The sequence below is a fragment of the Dipteris shenzhenensis genome, chromosome 22, assembly GCF_047967505.1.
Source record: "Dipteris shenzhenensis isolate YYH24624 ecotype China chromosome 22, Dip_SZ_1.0, whole genome shotgun sequence".
In the NCBI taxonomy this organism is placed as follows: Eukaryota; Viridiplantae; Streptophyta; class Polypodiopsida; order Gleicheniales; family Dipteridaceae; genus Dipteris; species Dipteris shenzhenensis.
In genome coordinates this window covers 53,440,807-53,459,043 of record NC_141617.1, presented here as the reverse complement: position 1 = coordinate 53,459,043, position 18,237 = coordinate 53,440,807, and the positions used below count along the sequence as shown (strand labels likewise).

Here is an 18,237-nt window from a genome sequence, read left to right as displayed (position 1 = left end):
GAAGCATCTCACTCTCTGTCTTCTCAGAGCCATTTTGATATTGATAATGCATGGGATTCTATTGTTTCCAAAATGCAAGTTGTAATTAGAGATTATGGCAAGTCTTACATGAAGACTCTGAGAGAAACTGTTGCTCAGGCCAAATTGACTTGTCAAGACCTCACTGAACTCAGCCATCTTCGTCCATTGTCTTTGCATGAGCAAACAACACTATGCCAAGCCAGACATTGTCTTCAAATCAATGATCACAGGAAACTGGCTAAATGGGAGACTAGAGCAAGACAAAGAGCTTTTACAGATAAAGGCTGCTCTTCCAAACAATTTTTTAAAAGCTTGCATTAGAAGAGATTAAAATCAAACATTTGCAGGGTGCTTCTGCCTGATGGTTCATGGACTACATCACAGTCACAGCTTGCTTCTGTTTGTGTCCATCACTTCTCTCAGCAGTTTGGTTCTGCAGATTCTCCCCCGCAGCAGGTTCTGTCTGCAAGAAATTCACTTTTACAGCATGTTTCTCCTATTATTTCCACTACTCAAGATTTGGAATTGGAGGAACCTTTTACTGAGAGGGAATTGTCAGATGCAATCAAGTCCTGTGGTAGATGAAAATCTCCAGGATGGGATGGTCTCACAGTTGAGTTTTTTCTAGAATATTGGCCTCTTTTGAAGCATACATTGCTGCATATGGTGAACTCTGCTTGGCAAAATCAGAAAATGCTTAACACGTGGAAGAGAGGTCTTGTTAAACTCCTTCCAAAAAAGCAAATTTGTGAAGCTTTGGCTGATTGGAGATCTATCACACTTATGCCAGTCATTTACAAAGTCACTTTCAAAATGATTGTTGATCGGTTCAAAGGTTATTTACATGATGGGTTGCATCCTGCGCAATATGGTTTTGTTCCGCGTAGGCATATCACAGATAACATTGCTAATGCTTATGTTGGAATCGAATATGCAAAATATATGCAGCAGGATGTTTTGCTATTACAAGTCGATATTGCCAAAGCCTTTGATATTGTTAAGTGGGACTTCATTTCATCAACTATGCAGGCATTGGGATTCGGCACAAAAATGCAGGAGGTTATTAATTGGCTATATCAAGATAGTAAAGCTGCATGCATTCTTTCAGGGGATATTTCTACAATTTGGACTCTTGGTTGTTCCGTTCAGCAAGGATGTTCCCTCAGTGCTTTACTTTTTGCCATAGCCACTCATCCAATGCTTCAATATATGGACCACCTTTTGGACACTGGCATGTTGCACGGACTGGAAATTCCTGGCAGCCGTAGCATTATCACTCAAGCATATGCTGATGATTCTTTCTTTACTCCGAAAAATACACGGAGTGATCTCTCCATGATTATGCAAGCTCTTTCTACATATGGTTTGGCTGTTGGTCTTCGTGTCAATTTTCAGAAATCAAAATTATTGCCGTTGCATGCAAAATACTGGCATAGTCTTTTGTGGCGTGGGGAAATTGTTCCAACTTCTCAATTGATTCGACATCTTGGCTATCTTATAGGTTGGGGGTTCACTCGTTCTCAACAAACTGATTGGGTGCTCACAAAGTTGAGGGCAAAACTTGAATATTGAAAGCTTGCAACTTGGCCATTACATGGTCGTTTGCGAATAACGCAATCCATTCTGATAGCATACATACAATTCTATCTGCCTCTCATCATGTTCACTAAGGTAGATCTGGTTTCCTTTATGTCTGCTATCATGGAAATTTTCTGGTGTTTAAAAAATGGCAAGAAAAGTCTCCGATTACTCTCTATGCATTGTCTTTGCTCTCCAAAGATGCATGGGGGACTGAACATACTCAATATTCAAATGCATATACTTGCTCACAGGGGGAAAATGATGTTGCAGTTTATGCAAGGGGATCAGCCTTGGGCCTTCATGATCCGCTCTCTTTTATTGCATATTGATACATTTGCTTTTGGGCATTGGCAGCCTACACAGTGGGATTTCCTATTTGGCTCTATTCAAGGCAAGATCAGAGGCTGTCCTTTTGTCTCTCGTTTGCTTCTTGATTGGAAGCATATTTTATCTCACTTGGAATGGCATGGCAGGGATTCTTTGTCGGGAAATTCCTTGAGGGTTGAGAACATTTATTGGTCCAAAGTATTCCACCCTCCTTTGGCCATACAAGAACCCAGGCGTTCTTATTTTCTCTCTTTCAAAGGCATTTCTTCAGTGGTGGATGTACTTCAGGATGATGGCACTCTTTTATCTTTTTCTATGGCTGCTAGCAAATATGGTTTGGGAGCTCATTATCGTCCTTTCTGTTCACAAATGCTCCAACCGTTCTTGCCGGTACCTCGTTTGGAACTTTAGCATAGGCTTGAGGATTGGACTCTACATTCTTCTTCCTCTTCAGCCCGTCCTTTGAAGCTTTCACATATCACGGTGCCCTCTCTATATAAAGTGTTATTATTTCTGCCTTGGATTTCTGAAAGAGTAAATTCTGTTTGGCATATGGATCGTCCACTACAGTGGTGGAGAAAGCGACTATGTCTCCTTTGGCATTATAAAGTCCCTCTTAGGCAACAACTTTTCCTTTGGCGAATCCTACTTGGCATTTTTCCATATGGGCAGTTACTCGCGCATAGACATATTGCTTCGGCTGTTTGCCACAGATGTCTACATTCATCTGAATCTGTGCGTCACATCTTCTGGCACTGTCCGCACACTTGTGATTTCCTCGCTCTAATCCGACAGAGGCTTCGAGCGAGGTTTCCTACTGTTACTTTTGGTAGGTTCTTCTGGTTGTTTGAAGTTCATCCAGCTAGACAGGGTTTTGATTTATTTTTTGTTTGGGTGGGCTACTAGGCACTGTGGACTCTATGGCTGGACAGAAATCATAGAGTCTTTGGTGATCCTCTTTTTTCATCTTTTGTTTTTTGCAAACGATCTCTGCAGCAATCATTCTATGATTGCTGCTAGACTCATTTGATTGATCATGATGTATATACAGCTTCATATTGAGATTTTCAGTTGAGTAGTAGTTACTCCACTCTGAAGTAACTATGAATGTAATTATTTTACAGCAATAAAATATTTCTTCTCACAAAAAAAAAAGTGTGTGTGTGTGTGAGAGAGAGAGAGAGAGAGAGAGAGAGAGAGAGAGTAATGTCCTCGGAACACCTCGTGGGCCTATGGGACAAAGTACATTAAAAGAAGAAACTCATACAAGCCTCTATGGGCTGAAGAAAAGGGCGCGCTAGGGCCATTGCTAAGCTAACTAAAAAAACTCAGAAAATTGAAAAGGAAAAGCTCAGAATCTGAAACCCGGTGCTGTGGTGGCTTTGCAATGGGCTGCAAAGACATCTTGGATTTACGTTTGTCGAGCTGTCTCTCGCTTTAGCCTCCGTATTCGATGGGCTATGTCAAGAGTGACACCTCGTCTTTGGCGGTCACCTTTGAGGGGAGTTGAGATGGACTGGATCTCGATCGTGCGTGCTCTGGTCACTTCTTGTGTTGTGTGTGGTCTACGCGTCCCTCGCTCGGTAGCTTTGCGTCATCTCTCCTTGCTCATCTACATTGCCCTCATGTCAGGTAGCTCTTTCTCCTCCACCCCGCTATGTCCTGGAGCTGACTCAAATGCATAGAAGTCCGTGACATGTCGATGCTTGGTCTACCTCAGCCTCCTGTTGTGTGGTCCCCTTCTGTTGCTCTCTAATCTTGTTGCAATAGTCTCTCTCTCTCTCTCTATGTTGTTGCATCTCAATCAAGTAGAGCCCAATGCAGACTTGGTCATGGATGTGGACCAAAGCCGTGCCCATCTTGAAAGAGGTAGTGGTATTACCCCCGAATCTCATAGTAGGCTGGGCAGACACATGAGATAGATAGATAGATAGATAGATAGATAGAGAGAGAGAGAGAGAGAGAGAGAGAGAGAGAGAGAGAGATCTATCAATGTCCGCGGGAGGCCTCGTGGGCCTATGGGACAAAGTGTGCAAAAAAAGTAGACTCATACAAGCCTCAGTGGGCTGGAGCAAGGGGCGTGCTAGGGCCCTTGCTGAGTACTAATCTATGCCAGCAAAATCATAACTATAATCAGTCAAGAACAAGCTGAATCAAGTCGATCTTTGAGCTTGGACTCAGAAACCGAAGCCCGGCACAGTGATGGCTTTTGTGTGAGCTGTGAAAATATTTCATATCTGCGTTTGTCGAGCCGTCTCGCGCGTTGTGGCGGAGGGCACGGTCTCCTCGATCTCTAAACTCTCTAGGCTATGTCCAAGGTGACCCCTCGTCTCTGTCGGTCCCCCCCTGAGGAAAGCTGTGATAGGTCGGACCTCAATAGAATGTGCTCTGGTTACTCTATGTCTCGCGTTGTGATTTGTGCATCCCTCTCTCAATGGCATCGTGTCGGCTCTCTCTGCTGATCCAGGCTGCCCTCACATCAGCTAGCTCCTCCTCTACTCCACTGTGTCCTGGAGCTGACTCATATGTATAGAAGTCTGTCCCCGGTCAGCCTCCATGTCCTGTGGTTTAGCCTCTTGGTGCTCTCTGATCCATCGTCTCCATGTGCCAGCGCATCTCCATCAGATAGAGCCCAATACAGACCTGGTCATGGAAATGTACCAGTCACGATAGTGGACTGAAGCCACTCCCCTCTAGGTAGAGACAAGGTAGTGTCCCTGTATCTCATAATAGGCTGGGCAAATACAAAGAAAATGCTCGTGTCTCAACTGCCCCCAGCGTACATAGCATGCAAATCCTTTGCTCTCAGGGCATACCTGCAGCTCTCCCTGCCTCAATCCTCAGCAGATATGCTGGAAAAACTCTGCTTTACTGCTGAGAGAAAACCACTTCTGGAAGATACAACCAATGGGCCAAAGTCTGAGCCCTATTTATAGGAGGGGGCCCTGCTGGTCGGTCTCCTCAGTCAGGCCGACTGGCTCGACTGGTTCCTTGGTTAGCTGGTCGGCCTATGGCCTGACTGGCCCCAACCAGTCCTGCTACTAGCTGGCAGTAACAGCCTCTAACAGCCCCTAACCAGCCCCTAAACCAGGCCTTACAGTCAACCCTCCATCCAGACTGAATACCCTGGCAACACACCCTGGTACAGCCCCCAAACTACCAACAGAATTCTAGGGAGAAGAAGAGAACATTACAACTATCTGTGAGGGGGAGAGAAGTGGAAGAGAGCAAGAGAGTGAGAGTGAGAGAGAGTGACACTCTAGTGCGGGTGTGAAGAATAATGAGCCACACCACAAACTCACTTATGTTTTATTAGGATTAGGTTTACCCTATCTTTTAATGAAGGGTTGGCAATGTGCCTTTACCCCAACAACCTCCCACCTAAAGGCCAATGTGCCTAAAGGGGAGAAAAGAATAAAAATTACAGCAATATACAGTTACTGTATACAAGACCATAAAATAAGAATGGTCTCATCCTAATCCCATGATGTGGCGGCAATGTGCAAACGGCTCTGTAGGCAAGCTCTTAGTGAGCAAATCTGCAGGATTATCATCAGTATGCACTTTCACAAGCTCAAGTCGCTTGTCTTCCAGTACCTCCCTGATGAAATGATATTTCACTTCTATGTGCTTGGTCTTCTGATGAAAGACCGGATTCTTTGCCAACATGATAGCACTCTGACTATCACAATGCAAAATTGGCATATCTCCTGTAATGCCCAAATCTCCCACCAGCCGAGTAAGCCATATTGCTTCCTTGCAAGCCTCGGTGGCTGCAACGTATTCAGCTTCTGTGGTTGACAGTGCAACGCATTTCTGCAACCGAGACACCCATGATATAGCACCTCCTGCAAATGTGAAAATATAACCGGTAGTAGACTTCCGGTTATCCGCATTCCCTGCATAGTCTGAATCTGTAAAACCATGCACCAATGCATCCTGCCTACCATAGCATATGCACAAGTCTTTGGTACCCTTGAGATACCTCAAGACACCTTTCACTGCTTCCCAATGCCGCTTGCCTGGATTTGCCATATACCTGCTAATGACTCCCACCGCAAAAGCAATATCCGGACGAGTGGCAACCATGGCATACATCAAAGATCCAACTGCAGATGCATACGGAACCTTGGCCATTTCAGCCTTATCATCATCTGATCTGGGGCTGTCCTTACTGCTGAGTTTTAAATGTGGAGGCAACGGGGTACTAATGGACTTCCCTCCCTCCATTTTAAACCTCTGCAGTACTTTGTCAATGTACTCTTTCTGTGACAGAAACAAAAGTCCCTTGGACCTGTCACGAGTAATACGCATGCCAAGAATATGATTTGCATCACCCAAGTCTTTCATGTCAAAAGACTTATGCAGTTGTTTCTTCAAAGCACTAATCTCATGCTGAGATTTACTGGCAATAAGCATGTCATCCACATATAGAATGAGTAGCATCAAAGTGCCATCCTTTGCCCGTTTGGTGTACAAGCAATGATCGGTCTCACACCGATGATACCCTTGGGACTGCATGAAGGCATCAAACTTCTTGTACCATTCCCTTGGCGCCTGCTTGAGTCCATACAAGCTCCTCTTGAGCTTACACACAAGCTGTTCTTTCCCTTTAACAGCATATCCCTCTGGCTGACTCATATAGATCTCATCATGAAGATCTCCGTGAAGAAAAGCTGTCTTCACATCCATCTGACATAAATCCATGTCATCATGAGCAACAAGAGCTAACACTGCTCTCAAAGTAGTCATCTTGACTACAGGGGAAAAAATCTCATCAAAGTCAATGCCCTTTTCCTGCTTAAATCCCTTGGCAACCAATCTGGCCTTATACCGAGGTAAAGCATTTGAATCCACTTTGACTTTGTAAACCCACTTGCATGGCAAAACCTTTCTGCCTGCAGGTAACTGCACCAAGTCCCATGTATCATTCTGAAGTAGGGAGTCCATTTCTGACTGCATGGCTTTCTCCCACTTCTTTTTCTCTGCTCTTCCCATAGCTTCCTTGAAGCTGGAAGGCTCACCACAATCTGTCAGCATGATAAAATCAGCCACATTATTCGCTCCTGGAACAAACCTGGCAGGAGGCCGTTGTGCACAGGTGCTCCTCCTAACAAAATGTTCCGGATTAGGCTGCTGTCCAGCCTGTTCTTCATGCATGACGGGTGGCTGTACCACCATATCTGGCTGTACTACAGCCCCATCTGTTGGTACATCCAGTGGTGCATCATTGGCAAAATTATCTGGCTGATTTTCAGCCTGTATACCCTCTTGAACAGGGTGATCTGCAGCAGGCTGCTGCTGCATATAAATGGGCATTCTTTGCTGTCCAACATCATCATAAATAACCCTCCTGTATTCCACAGGTTGCACGGGTTCCTTGTGTACACTATCTTCTTTAAAAATGACATCATTGCTGCGTATAATCTTCCGTTTAACGGGATCCCATAACCTGTACCCCATTTCACCTTCGTCACCATAACCCATAAAGATGCATCTGATAGACTTTGGATCCAGTTTGGTGCGTAGATCTTTGCGTACATGAGCAAAGCACTCGCAGCCAAATACACGTAAGTGCTTATATGAGGGTGGCTTGCCAGACCACACCTCCTCTGGCACTTTCAACTCCAAAGCCTTATTTGGTGACCTGTTAATAATGTGAACTGCTGTTTGCACGGCTTCTGCCCAAAAGCCATGGGGTAATGCAGCATAAGACAACATACATCGAACCTTCTCCTGAATAGTTCGATTCATCCGCTCACTTGCACCATTTTGAGATGCATTATGAGGGGCTGTGAGTTCCTGTTTGATGCCCTTAGCTTGGCAAAACTGCACAAAAGCATGTGACACAAACTCACCCCCATTATCGGATCTGAGGCATTTCAGCCTACGACCTGTCCGATTCTCAACCTGAGCGACAAACTTCTTGAAAGCATCTAAGGCATCTCCCTTATGCTTCAAGAAATAGACCCACACCTTACGTGTGGCATCATCAATGAAAGTAATAAAATATTTTGCAGCCCCTAGTGATAACTGTGGCATCTCACACAAATCAGTGTGCACTAGATCAAGTGGTGCTCTATTCTGGGGAGTTCTCCTCTTATGAGGAGTCACAGAATGCTTGCCAAAAATACAATGATCACAAGTAGGCAAATCTGAAAAAGAGAGAGGCGGCAGATAACCCAAACGTGACAGTTCTTGCATTCCTTTAACAGACATGTGTCCCAACCGGCTATGCCACAATGAAACCTTTGGCAGCTCGGTTATGGCAACAACATGATTACCCACACTGGAAACATAAAGAGGGTACAAGGTATCACTCTTAAAACCCTCAGCCACTACAGTCTGGCCATCAGTAATCACCCATTTGGAATCCCCAAATGTGGTGTGGTAACCACTGTCATCCAATAAGCCAGTGCTAATCAGATTTTTCTTGATTTGCGGCACATGGCGAACACCATCAAGCATAAATGACTGTCCATCAGGAAATACTATCTGTATACTGCCAATCCCTGCAATCTGACATGCATAGTTGTTCCCAAGATGAACAACTCCATGAGTACCTGTGTAGGAAGTAAACCACTCCCTATGAGGAGTAACATGAAAAGAGGCACCTGAATCCAAGAGCCAGGTGTGCATGTCATGGCCATCAATAACCAAAGCATGTGCTATTACAGCAGAAGAGCATAAAACATCATGTATGTCACTGTCACTGTCCTCTGCTGCAACATTCACTGCATCCAAGTCATCTGCCTTGGCCTTGCCTTTGCCTTTGCTTGGATTTCCTGCATCCTTTGTTTCAGCCTTCTTGGCTTTCTGATCCCGTATGAACTTGAAGCACTTCGACTTCACATGTCCCTTCTTGCCACAATAAAAGCATTCAATGTCCTTTTTCCCACAGGACTGACTGCGGGATTTGGACTTACTAGCAGATCTCCCCTTCTGCTGAGTCCTGCCTCTGTCCTGTACTTGCAAAGCATTTGAAGACTTGCTGCCCGCATTATTCTTCCTGCTCATCTCCTCCATAAGGAGAGAGCTCTCTACATCAGCATAAATAAGAGTGGCATTCGAGTTTGACAGGGTGGTCTTGAAAGTGTCCCAACTCTCGGGGAGGGTACACAGCAAGAAAGTAGCCTTGAACTCCTCATCAAGGTTCAACCCCTGTGCAATCAGCTGTGTAAAGATAGCATTGAACTCACTCAAGTGTGAGGTCATAGCTGTACCTTCCTTCATGCGAAGATCGACCAGCTTCTTCAGCCAATAAACCTTACTGGCTGAGCTCTTTTGGGCATACAATTCTTCTAGTCTTTGCCATAGACCATAAGAGGTCTTTTCAGCCTGTACATTGAACACAAGAGTGTCTGAAATAGTGAGCATGATAGCTGCCCTCGCGGACAAATCAAGCTCTTCCCAGTCATCAGCTGCCATATCAGATGGCTTGACACCCTTCACTCTTATGGGCTTAGCAATCTTCTTTAACAGAAGTACATTCAAGCACTGTTCTGCCCATAATGCATAGTTGTGTGCTCCTTCCAGTTTCTTTATGTTCAGAATTGAAGAATCACTTCCCCCTGATGCCATATCAGATGAGGAAAGTACCTGACTCCCTGGAAGTAAAAAAGACTGAATAAAAATTCTGATTTCTCAGAAAAAAAAAACTTGCTCTATTCAAGAGCCAGAAGCACTCTCAATGGTGCTGTTTTTACTGTCAGTAAAATCTGCAGCAAAACAGTAAATGTCCCTGCAAATACTGTATCTTCTGACAAACTGTTCTGAGCTCAAAGAGGCATAAAAACAGTAATTTCAGACTGCTGCTGCTGCTCAACAAGTGCTTAACAGTGCACAATCATCTGACAAAACCACCAACACTGCTGTAAACACTGCTGTACTGACTGTACTGATCACTTCTCCCACCTCAGATGAGATCTTGCACTGAGTTAAATTGCAGAAACCACTTGACTAACACCCAAAAAAAAAATAAATGATCCTTCAGCCTGTCACAAAACCTGCAACAGTAAATGGGATAAATCCCAAGCAATCACCCTTATACCAAGGGGAGAAAATGCATCTGAAGATCTCTGTCGGTAACCCAAGTGCTATCAAACAAAGTCTGGGCAAAAGCCCCTTGATCTGACACCTGAATCAAGTGTAGAACACCTCAACACTGAGGTAGCATGCAATATGAAATCTCTCTGACACTTGTACCTGACAATGTGCAATGCATAGACTGCCCCTGTGTACTCAGTAACAACACAAATCACAAAGTACAATCACCAAGTAGAAAATCTTTTGAGCACTGTCAACGATGGGCAGTTAGGGACCGAGTAAACTCGATGCGCCCTGACCAAGCGTGGCTCAACTGAGATTTTCAAAGTGCGTACAAGGAATGTGACCTGCAACAAATGTCACCAAATGCACTGCGGAAATAAAGCAAATGTGTGCTCCCTGGCTACACACTGCCTCAAGGCATATACTGCAAACACATCCAGGCAAAAGCCCTTTGAAATGGTCACCCAAAACTGAGAATTGCACTCAGTAAATGCATAGAAGCTTCTGCAAAACAAGCATCTGACCTTCCTGAAAGACAAGTAACTGCGCAAACACCACCACTATGGCACAAGTCACCTCAAGCGTGAGTGACACGAGAGTACCTGCTGTACCTCAACAAATGCACAGTATACAGCTGAAAAGCTTCAGGAATGTATCAGAAATGCTTCATGTACTGCGCGCACATGCACAAAACAGAGTGCTTCAGCACTATCCCTTTTTAAACAAAAAATGTCTGCTGTACTTTTCAGTACTTGCAAAGTACCTGCTGTACTTCTGTCCCTGCAGAGTACCTGTGTACTCTCTGTCCCTGTAGCAGGCACACTTTCCCTCAAAAAATCGAGTCTTTGCAGCAAAAATTGTACCTGCTGGTGAAGAAGACGACCGTACACAGTTGTACGACAGTCCGTACGACTGTACAGACAGTCCGTACAACTAGCTGCGCACAGCAGCTATGCAGCTGCCTGATGCAGCGTACAGCAGCTGCTGTACAGCTGCAGACTGACGACGCCCGCGCCCGCGACAAAAAACCTTGCAGCCCTACGAAATGCGCCGCCTGCAACCTGACAACGCCCGCGCCCGCGACTTCACCCTGCAGCCCGCGAAAATGCGCCGCCTTGTACCGTCGACCTGCGCAGGACGAGCCCGTCAAGATCTGTCGAGATCTGTCCGTACGGTGGTACGGACGACGTACGGCCGTACGGATCTGTCCGTACGTCCGTACGGAAAGGATGGGGCAGGCAGATGAGGCTAGGGAGAGGAGGCTTGGTAGGCAAGGGAGGCTCTGATACCAGTTGTGAGGGGGAGAGAAGTGGAAGAGAGCAAGAGAGTGAGAGTGAGAGAGAGTGACACTCTAGTGCGGGTGTAAAGAATAATGAGCCACACCACAAACTCACTTATGTTTTATTAGGATTAGGTTTACCCTATCTTTTAATGAAGGGTTGGCAATGTGCCTTTACCCCAACACTATCCTCGGGCAGGCACACCCACATAACAGCCCTGATTCCCTACAGTACAAACAGGAGATGACCAGAATTCTAACACCCCCTCTCAGCTCTTGGATTCTGTCAAACCTAGCAAGTTGGATTGTTGACGGAGCATCTACTGTGGAAGAGGCTTTGTTGTGAGGTCTGCTGCATTGTCCTTCGTTGAATAGAAGGCAAGCAAGATGTCACCATCCAAAATCTTCTCAGTAACCAAGTGATACTGTATCTCTATGTGCCTGGTCTGGGCATGGGATATCGGATTCTAAGCAATAGCTATATAGCTTTGGTTGTTGCACTAGATGATAGTAGGTTCTGTTTGCTGAAACACAATCTCGCCAAGTAACCTCCGCAGTGCTTTCAGTCTCATTTCCAGGATCCTCGAGCCAAGGCTCTTCTCTTTGACTCCTTGGTCCACCTAGCGGGCATGTATAGGAGTCTTGTTGGGGACCTAGTCGTCAGTGCCACATTAGATCATTCTGATTGAGTTTGGGGCATCCCCTCTAAAGCTTGACATGGCATTCCAAGGGATCACAACCTCTACCGAGTTAGGGATTATGGTTCCTAGACCTTAGGCAAATGCAAGTTACCATGGATGGCCTTATCCTCATCCATGAATTTAGTAGCAGCTGAGGGCGACTAGAGGTGTTGGCATGCCCGTACCCGCAGATGGTTTAAGAGTTTGGGCAGTGGGACTCCATACAGATAGATTACTCCCCTTGGACCCCTCTCTAGTCTTGTCTCACCCGGATGGGGCACATAGACGAGATCAGGGTACCTTGAGTTCTTCCAATCGGATAGCATATACCAGCAAGCTCCAGGGAGATGGCGTAGCTGAGGCGCGGGGCAAGAGATATAATAGACCGATGAATAGATAAGTTCGGGGATCTTCCCTCCATGTTCAATTAGATCAGAGGCACGGCTGATCGGGTCAGACCCGGTTAAATTTTAAGGGCGAATACTCGCCGAATGGTGAATCTACAAGCATCTCCAAGCTGGGGGGGACTAATATTTAGAGCTTCGAATTTGATAAATTCGCCCAAGAGTTAACATAACTTCCTCATATGACGTCGAAATTTACCCCTCCAACTACTCTAATCAATTGGTATAAGTCATCTAGAACCATCTATAAGGTGACACTTCTCAAAGTCTAGCTTATAAAAGACTTGCATATGAACTTCAAGTATACTTAAACCCATTGAAGCCTTGAAAATGGAAGCATGGTTTAATATTTGTAACTCTACCCTGGGAACAATTCGCCCCATGGCCTACACTTCCATAGGTCTATAGGTGAAATATTCACCCAATGACCTACACTTCCATAATTGTGTCCTGCTCTTAAACGTTACCTTGGTGTGATATTGGCACTTGTCCAACAGAGGGCCATAGCTAGGAGACCATAGCGGACCATGCACACCGATTGTCGCCAGTGCTTTATCATAGGTTTAATGCCCGCCGCAGCCTAGTACATCACGGAGGCCTCTCGTGGATTTGACTCCTCCCCCAACATACAGAGGATTACCACAGTGACGCCACACCACAACTTCCGTCCTTTCCATGGGCTCATACACTTTTGTACTAGTGTCTTTATGTTTATGTTGTACTTGTCTTGGGTGTAGATGCCCGCTTCGAGGCTCCGCCCATTCAGCTCATTGTATCTGGTTTTCCCAGTCTCATAGACCCCTTCTTGCTGCCCTGTCTTTGAAATAGTTTTTCATCCCATTCAACCTGTGGTATTTTCCCTTTGGGACATGTGATTTTATTAGTTGTCCCCTCTCTCTCGCCAAAGCAACTATCTATTCCCCCAATGCGCAGATTAAGTCTATTATTTATTCTGGTTTCCTGCTCTTTTACATCCATGAAACTTTTCTCACCTTCATGTAAACGTCGGTTCCTGCACTCCAATGTTGTTCATAGCTTAAAAGTCTTAAAACTGTTGTAATCACAGTCATCGTATGATACAACTAGAATTAGCTATGCCTATAATAAATATCCAAGGGGTGATATAAGAATTTAAGAGAATGGAATCATTGGAAGAGTGGAATCGTCAAACAAGACTGCAAATGCCTCCTTTCAAATCATCATTCAATTAAAGAATGGCTTAAAGTTTTCCTGTTTGGGGAATAAGCATGTGCTCTGAGGTGATAGCAAACAAAGCTGTGTTTTTGTACATTTTTAGTACCAGATGGGAGTCGTGGAAGACACCTCAAGGAAGTCGAAACAAAAGTGCACAATTTTATTGAAGAAAAAAAGTGGCTGCAGTTTATAATATACCATGTTAGATTTGAATCATGATGTTATTTGGAAACCATTAGTGTGGGCTTAGCATCTCTCATTTCCATTTCAATGACAGCATTTTGATTGTCCTTGTATGCTTAAGGCCATATGGAGTTGTTTGTGACTGTCACGGAATTCATAATGTTTAAATGCATTATATTGATGCCAGGATGACCGTGCCCATGGACATTTGTCTGAGCAGTTCAAATCCCGATCTGTTAAGAGGTCTTATCTTAGCCTTACTTGTGGAGTCCCTTTGGCCCAACTAGGTCGTGTGAATGCTGCAATTGGTCGTGATAGCCACAATCGTACCCGCATGGCTGTTGTTCTGAATCCAAATGCTAGCAAAAAGGCTCGCACTGCTGTTAGTAGGTGATTACTTTCTTCCTGTTCTCTCTACTGTTAGTAAGTTTGTACTGTTGTTAGTAGATGATTGCCGCAATCATACCTACTTGGCTGTTGCTCCTAATCAGAATGCTAAAAAAGGCTTGCAATGCTGTTAGTAGGTGATCAAAACAGCAACCCCCCCCTTCTCTCGCACATTGCACATGTCACACAAGCACACTCATGCGCTTGCGTGCACCCGTGCACACACACAAACACTTGCACACACAGATGTGTGAAAATGCTTGCATCCACTCGTGGATGCTCGTGGCATATGAACAAATAAGGCAAACACGTTAATCATTTACTTTGAAAACCTTGCAATCCTCTATCCATGCTTCTCTCATTAAGTGTTTACTAAAGTCTAAGAGAAAATGGCGTTTGAGTAGATGACTTCTACAAAACAAATTAACAAGTCCAATACGATATGAAAAGATATTGCTTTGTGTACTTGACGATATATATCTGTGCTACAAAGCTTGCCTCTCCTTTTAATAAAACTCAAGCTTTTATGTACATTGGATGCTTGCAATGGATGATTTTATCTTGAGGAATTGAGTGCATATAGCAATCAAATTCCTTTTTTTTTTTTTGGCAAGAAGTAAATTCTATTAATGCTTGAAAAAACCATTCAACCAGCTTCCAATAGGAGCTGTCAATGAAAACAAAGAAAAGAAATGGTTGCCAGCTACAAGAACAACCATCCGTTTCCAGATCTCACGGCTCATCGCTTATAGAGAGTCTGAAACTAGAGCTAGCAACCATGCTAGTGGTCTATATGCCCGACGAATACCCCTCGTGGAAAGGGTGTAGAAAACTCCTGCTGGCCATGTCTGGCAGAAGAGCTCCCGCCTCTCGACAGTCGCTCTCGAGCCTGGAGTACCACACTCCCAAATGGTGCGCAATGTGAAAATAATATCCTGCCAGATGGCTACTAAAGTAGCCGTCGGAGGGATCGATTGGCCCCTTATCACCCTGCTGTGTTTGGCCACCCATACGTTCCAGGCAGTGATGCTAGAGACGGTCTCCCAAACACCATCCTCTGGGAGCGCTGGTGGGTGTGAATGGGAGGGCTGAGCTGCATTGTGGATCTCAATCCGGGAAACTTGTTGTCTGTAACACTCTAACTACTAACTACCTACAGGCAGATCACGGGAGAAGCACCACTTTGTTCCACCCAGCCAACCTTGCTGAAAAACCAGAGAGCCAACAGAGAATTCCAATTCAAAAACGTACGTGAGAGCTCATTCTCTTCTCTCTCTAGCTTCAACAAGCCTCATCTCCCTAGATGGATCTAGATGCCACCTGTCATCATCATAGGGCCTTCCTAATGCAACATTTCACCCCTGTCTTGGGATGCTTTAGGCACATTCCTTGCATTAGGCCGTTAGCCTTAGATCCACCTAGTCTGGTGCTATCAACCCTCACCTAGGACCTTGACATTAATTCCCTCCCGATCATTTACATGAAGCGCAAACAAATAATTACAAACATAGATCCTTTAAGGGAAATGTCGACTGATTCTTCCGAGGTCATGCTACCTCGGCTAGAGCGTAACATTCCTTCCCTCTTCAGACATGAGCGTCCTCGATGATAAAGTCTGGGAACACTCTCTGCAACTGGTATACGGATTCCCAGGTAGCTTCGGATAGAGGCTGACCATGCCATGCAACCAACACCGTGGGTATCTTCCGATTTCGTATTTGCATTGTTCCTCGGTCCAGGATTCTTGTTGGTTTGCGCCTCGCATTATCCTCTATCTCCTGAAACAAAACCACACCTTCGATTAGTGAGTCACCTGTATGTAAAAATTTCTTTAAGCGCGAAACATGAAAAACCGGGTGCAGCTTACACCCCTGTGGCAATTCTAATTTATAGGCTACCTTGCCTATTCTCTTTAGAATTAACCACGGCCCACAGTATCGAGGTGATAACTTAGCACACTCTCCTGAAGTTAACGACTTCGAGTGCGAAGGAACTCTGAGAAAAACTTTTTCTCCTTCCTTAAATACTCTTATAGACCGGTTTTCATCCGCATACACCTTGGCTCTATCCATAGCCTGGCGGATATTAGCTCTTGTAAGTGCTAGCATCTCCCGCATCTGAACTACAAAGATCGCGGCACTAGGCACTCTCTGAGGTACTCCAACTATAGTTGGATTTGCTGGTCTATAACCATAGTTCAGCTCAAACGGACTGAACCTGGTAGAGGAATGTTTTCTATCATTGTAGGCAAACTCTAACAATGGCAACCACTTGTCCCATGTATGTTGCCTCAATGATACATATGCCCTCAGCATATCCTCTAAAGTCTGGTTGACTCTTTCCGTCTGACCATCCGTCTCAGGATGATCCCCACTACTCATTCCCAACTTAGTCCTTAGTGTCTCAAATACCGCTGTCCAAAAATGACCGGTAAATCTAACATCTCTGTCTGACACTATGGATCTAGGCAATCCATGTAGACGAAATATATGTCTAATAAACAAATCCGCCACTTGCGGGGCACTAACAGACTCTCTAGTCGGAATGAAGTGAGCCATCTTCGTTAGACGATCAACCACCACAAGGATAGAATCATACCCTTCTTGGGTAGTAGGCAGCCCTACAATAAAGTCCATGGAAATACTCTCCTACCTACTTAGTGGTATTTCCAAGGGATGTAAAAGTCCGGGTGACTTCACCCGCTCGGCCTTGCTTACTTGACACGAGAAACACCGTGTCACATATTCATGAATATGCTTTTTCATGTTTGGCCAAAAGAAATCTCGCTTCATGAGATCATATGTCTTCTCGACTCCTGGATGTCCCGCACATGGGCTATCATGGCACTGTCGAATGATTCTCTGCGTGAGATCATTCTGACTAGGTACTACAACCTTGCCATTTCTTTTCGGCATACCATCCCTTATGGTATATCTTGCATAAGTTTGGCCTTTTCTAGATGGCAGGGCCTCCTTTTCATTTTCCCCGGGTTTTAACACATGAGCTTTAGGCCATAAGCTCTGGACAAACTCGTCCACCTTTTGAGTTTCTCTGATCTCGGTCATTAGAGCACTCTCTAATACCGTGAAACTCATATCATGCATAATGCGAGACAACGCATCAGCAACCTTATTATCTTTTCCTCTTCGGTACCGAATCGTTAAATTAAACTCCTGCATGAGCTCTGCCCACCTAGCTTGGCGGCCCCTCAAGTCAGGCTGTTTACAAAAATGTTTCAGAGTATCATGATCCACATCCACATAAAACTCTGAACCATACAAATAATGCCTCCATGTTTTCAAAGCATGGATAACAGCATACAACTCCAATTCTTGAGTTAGCCAATTTTTTTGAGAGGGAGAAAGCTTCTTGCTTTCAAAGGCTATTGGCCTTCCCTCTTGAAGGAGAACTGCTCCCATCGCAATGCCACTTGCATCGGTTTCCAGGAACAACGGTTTCTGGGGATCAACTATTTTTAACACCGGTCCTGTGACCACAGCTTGTTTTATGGTGTTAACTTTCTTGTTGATTCTGTCCCCATATAAAAGGTACTTTATCTGAGGTCAGATCAGTCAATGGCGATACTATTTCGGAATATCCTTTGATATGCCTTCTATAAAATTGGACAAATCCCAAGAATGATCGCAACACGGTCAGACTCTGAGGGATTGGCCAAGTTAGTATCGCAGCCACTTTCTTCGGATCCATTTCTACCTCCTGTGGAGTAATTATGAATCCTAAATATTCAAGCCTAACCATACACAGTATAGTTTTCTTTTTATTTACATAAAGACTGGCTTTCCTTAAAGTACTGAACACTATTCTTAAGTGTTCACGATGCTCAGTAATACTTTTACTGAACACTAGAATATCGTCAATAAAATGTACTACAAACTTTTCGATATACGGACGTAGTAAATCTGGTAAGTCCGAAGGGCATTACCAAAAACTCATAATGACCAAACCTGCTTCTGAAAGCGGTTTTATGCACATCCTCGGCTCTAATTCGGATCTGATGGTAGCCACACTTAAGATCTATCTTGCTGAAAATCACGGCTCCATGTAATGGATCTAGCAAATCATCAATCCGAGCCATCGGATACCTGTGCTTAACAGTGATATTATTCAATGC

General features: G+C 44.7%; 1 protein-coding gene across 3 annotated transcripts in view; it reads left to right on the top strand.

The window, feature by feature from the left end:
* LOC147888286 (Pseudouridine synthase family protein) overlaps nucleotides 1-18,237 on the top strand; it is a 112,719-nt gene that overhangs the window by 47,182 nt on the left and 47,300 nt on the right. For all 3 annotated transcript variants that reach the window (XR_015543107.1, XR_015543106.1, XM_087393468.1), the window contains exon 4: nucleotides 13,906-14,108. Coding sequence is in view for 1 of the 3 variants with exons in the window: in XM_087393468.1 (XP_087249594.1) it covers nucleotides 13,906-14,108 (203 nt within the window). In the remaining 2 variants the exon portion in view is untranslated. The remainder of the gene's footprint in view (nucleotides 1-13,905; nucleotides 14,109-18,237) is intronic.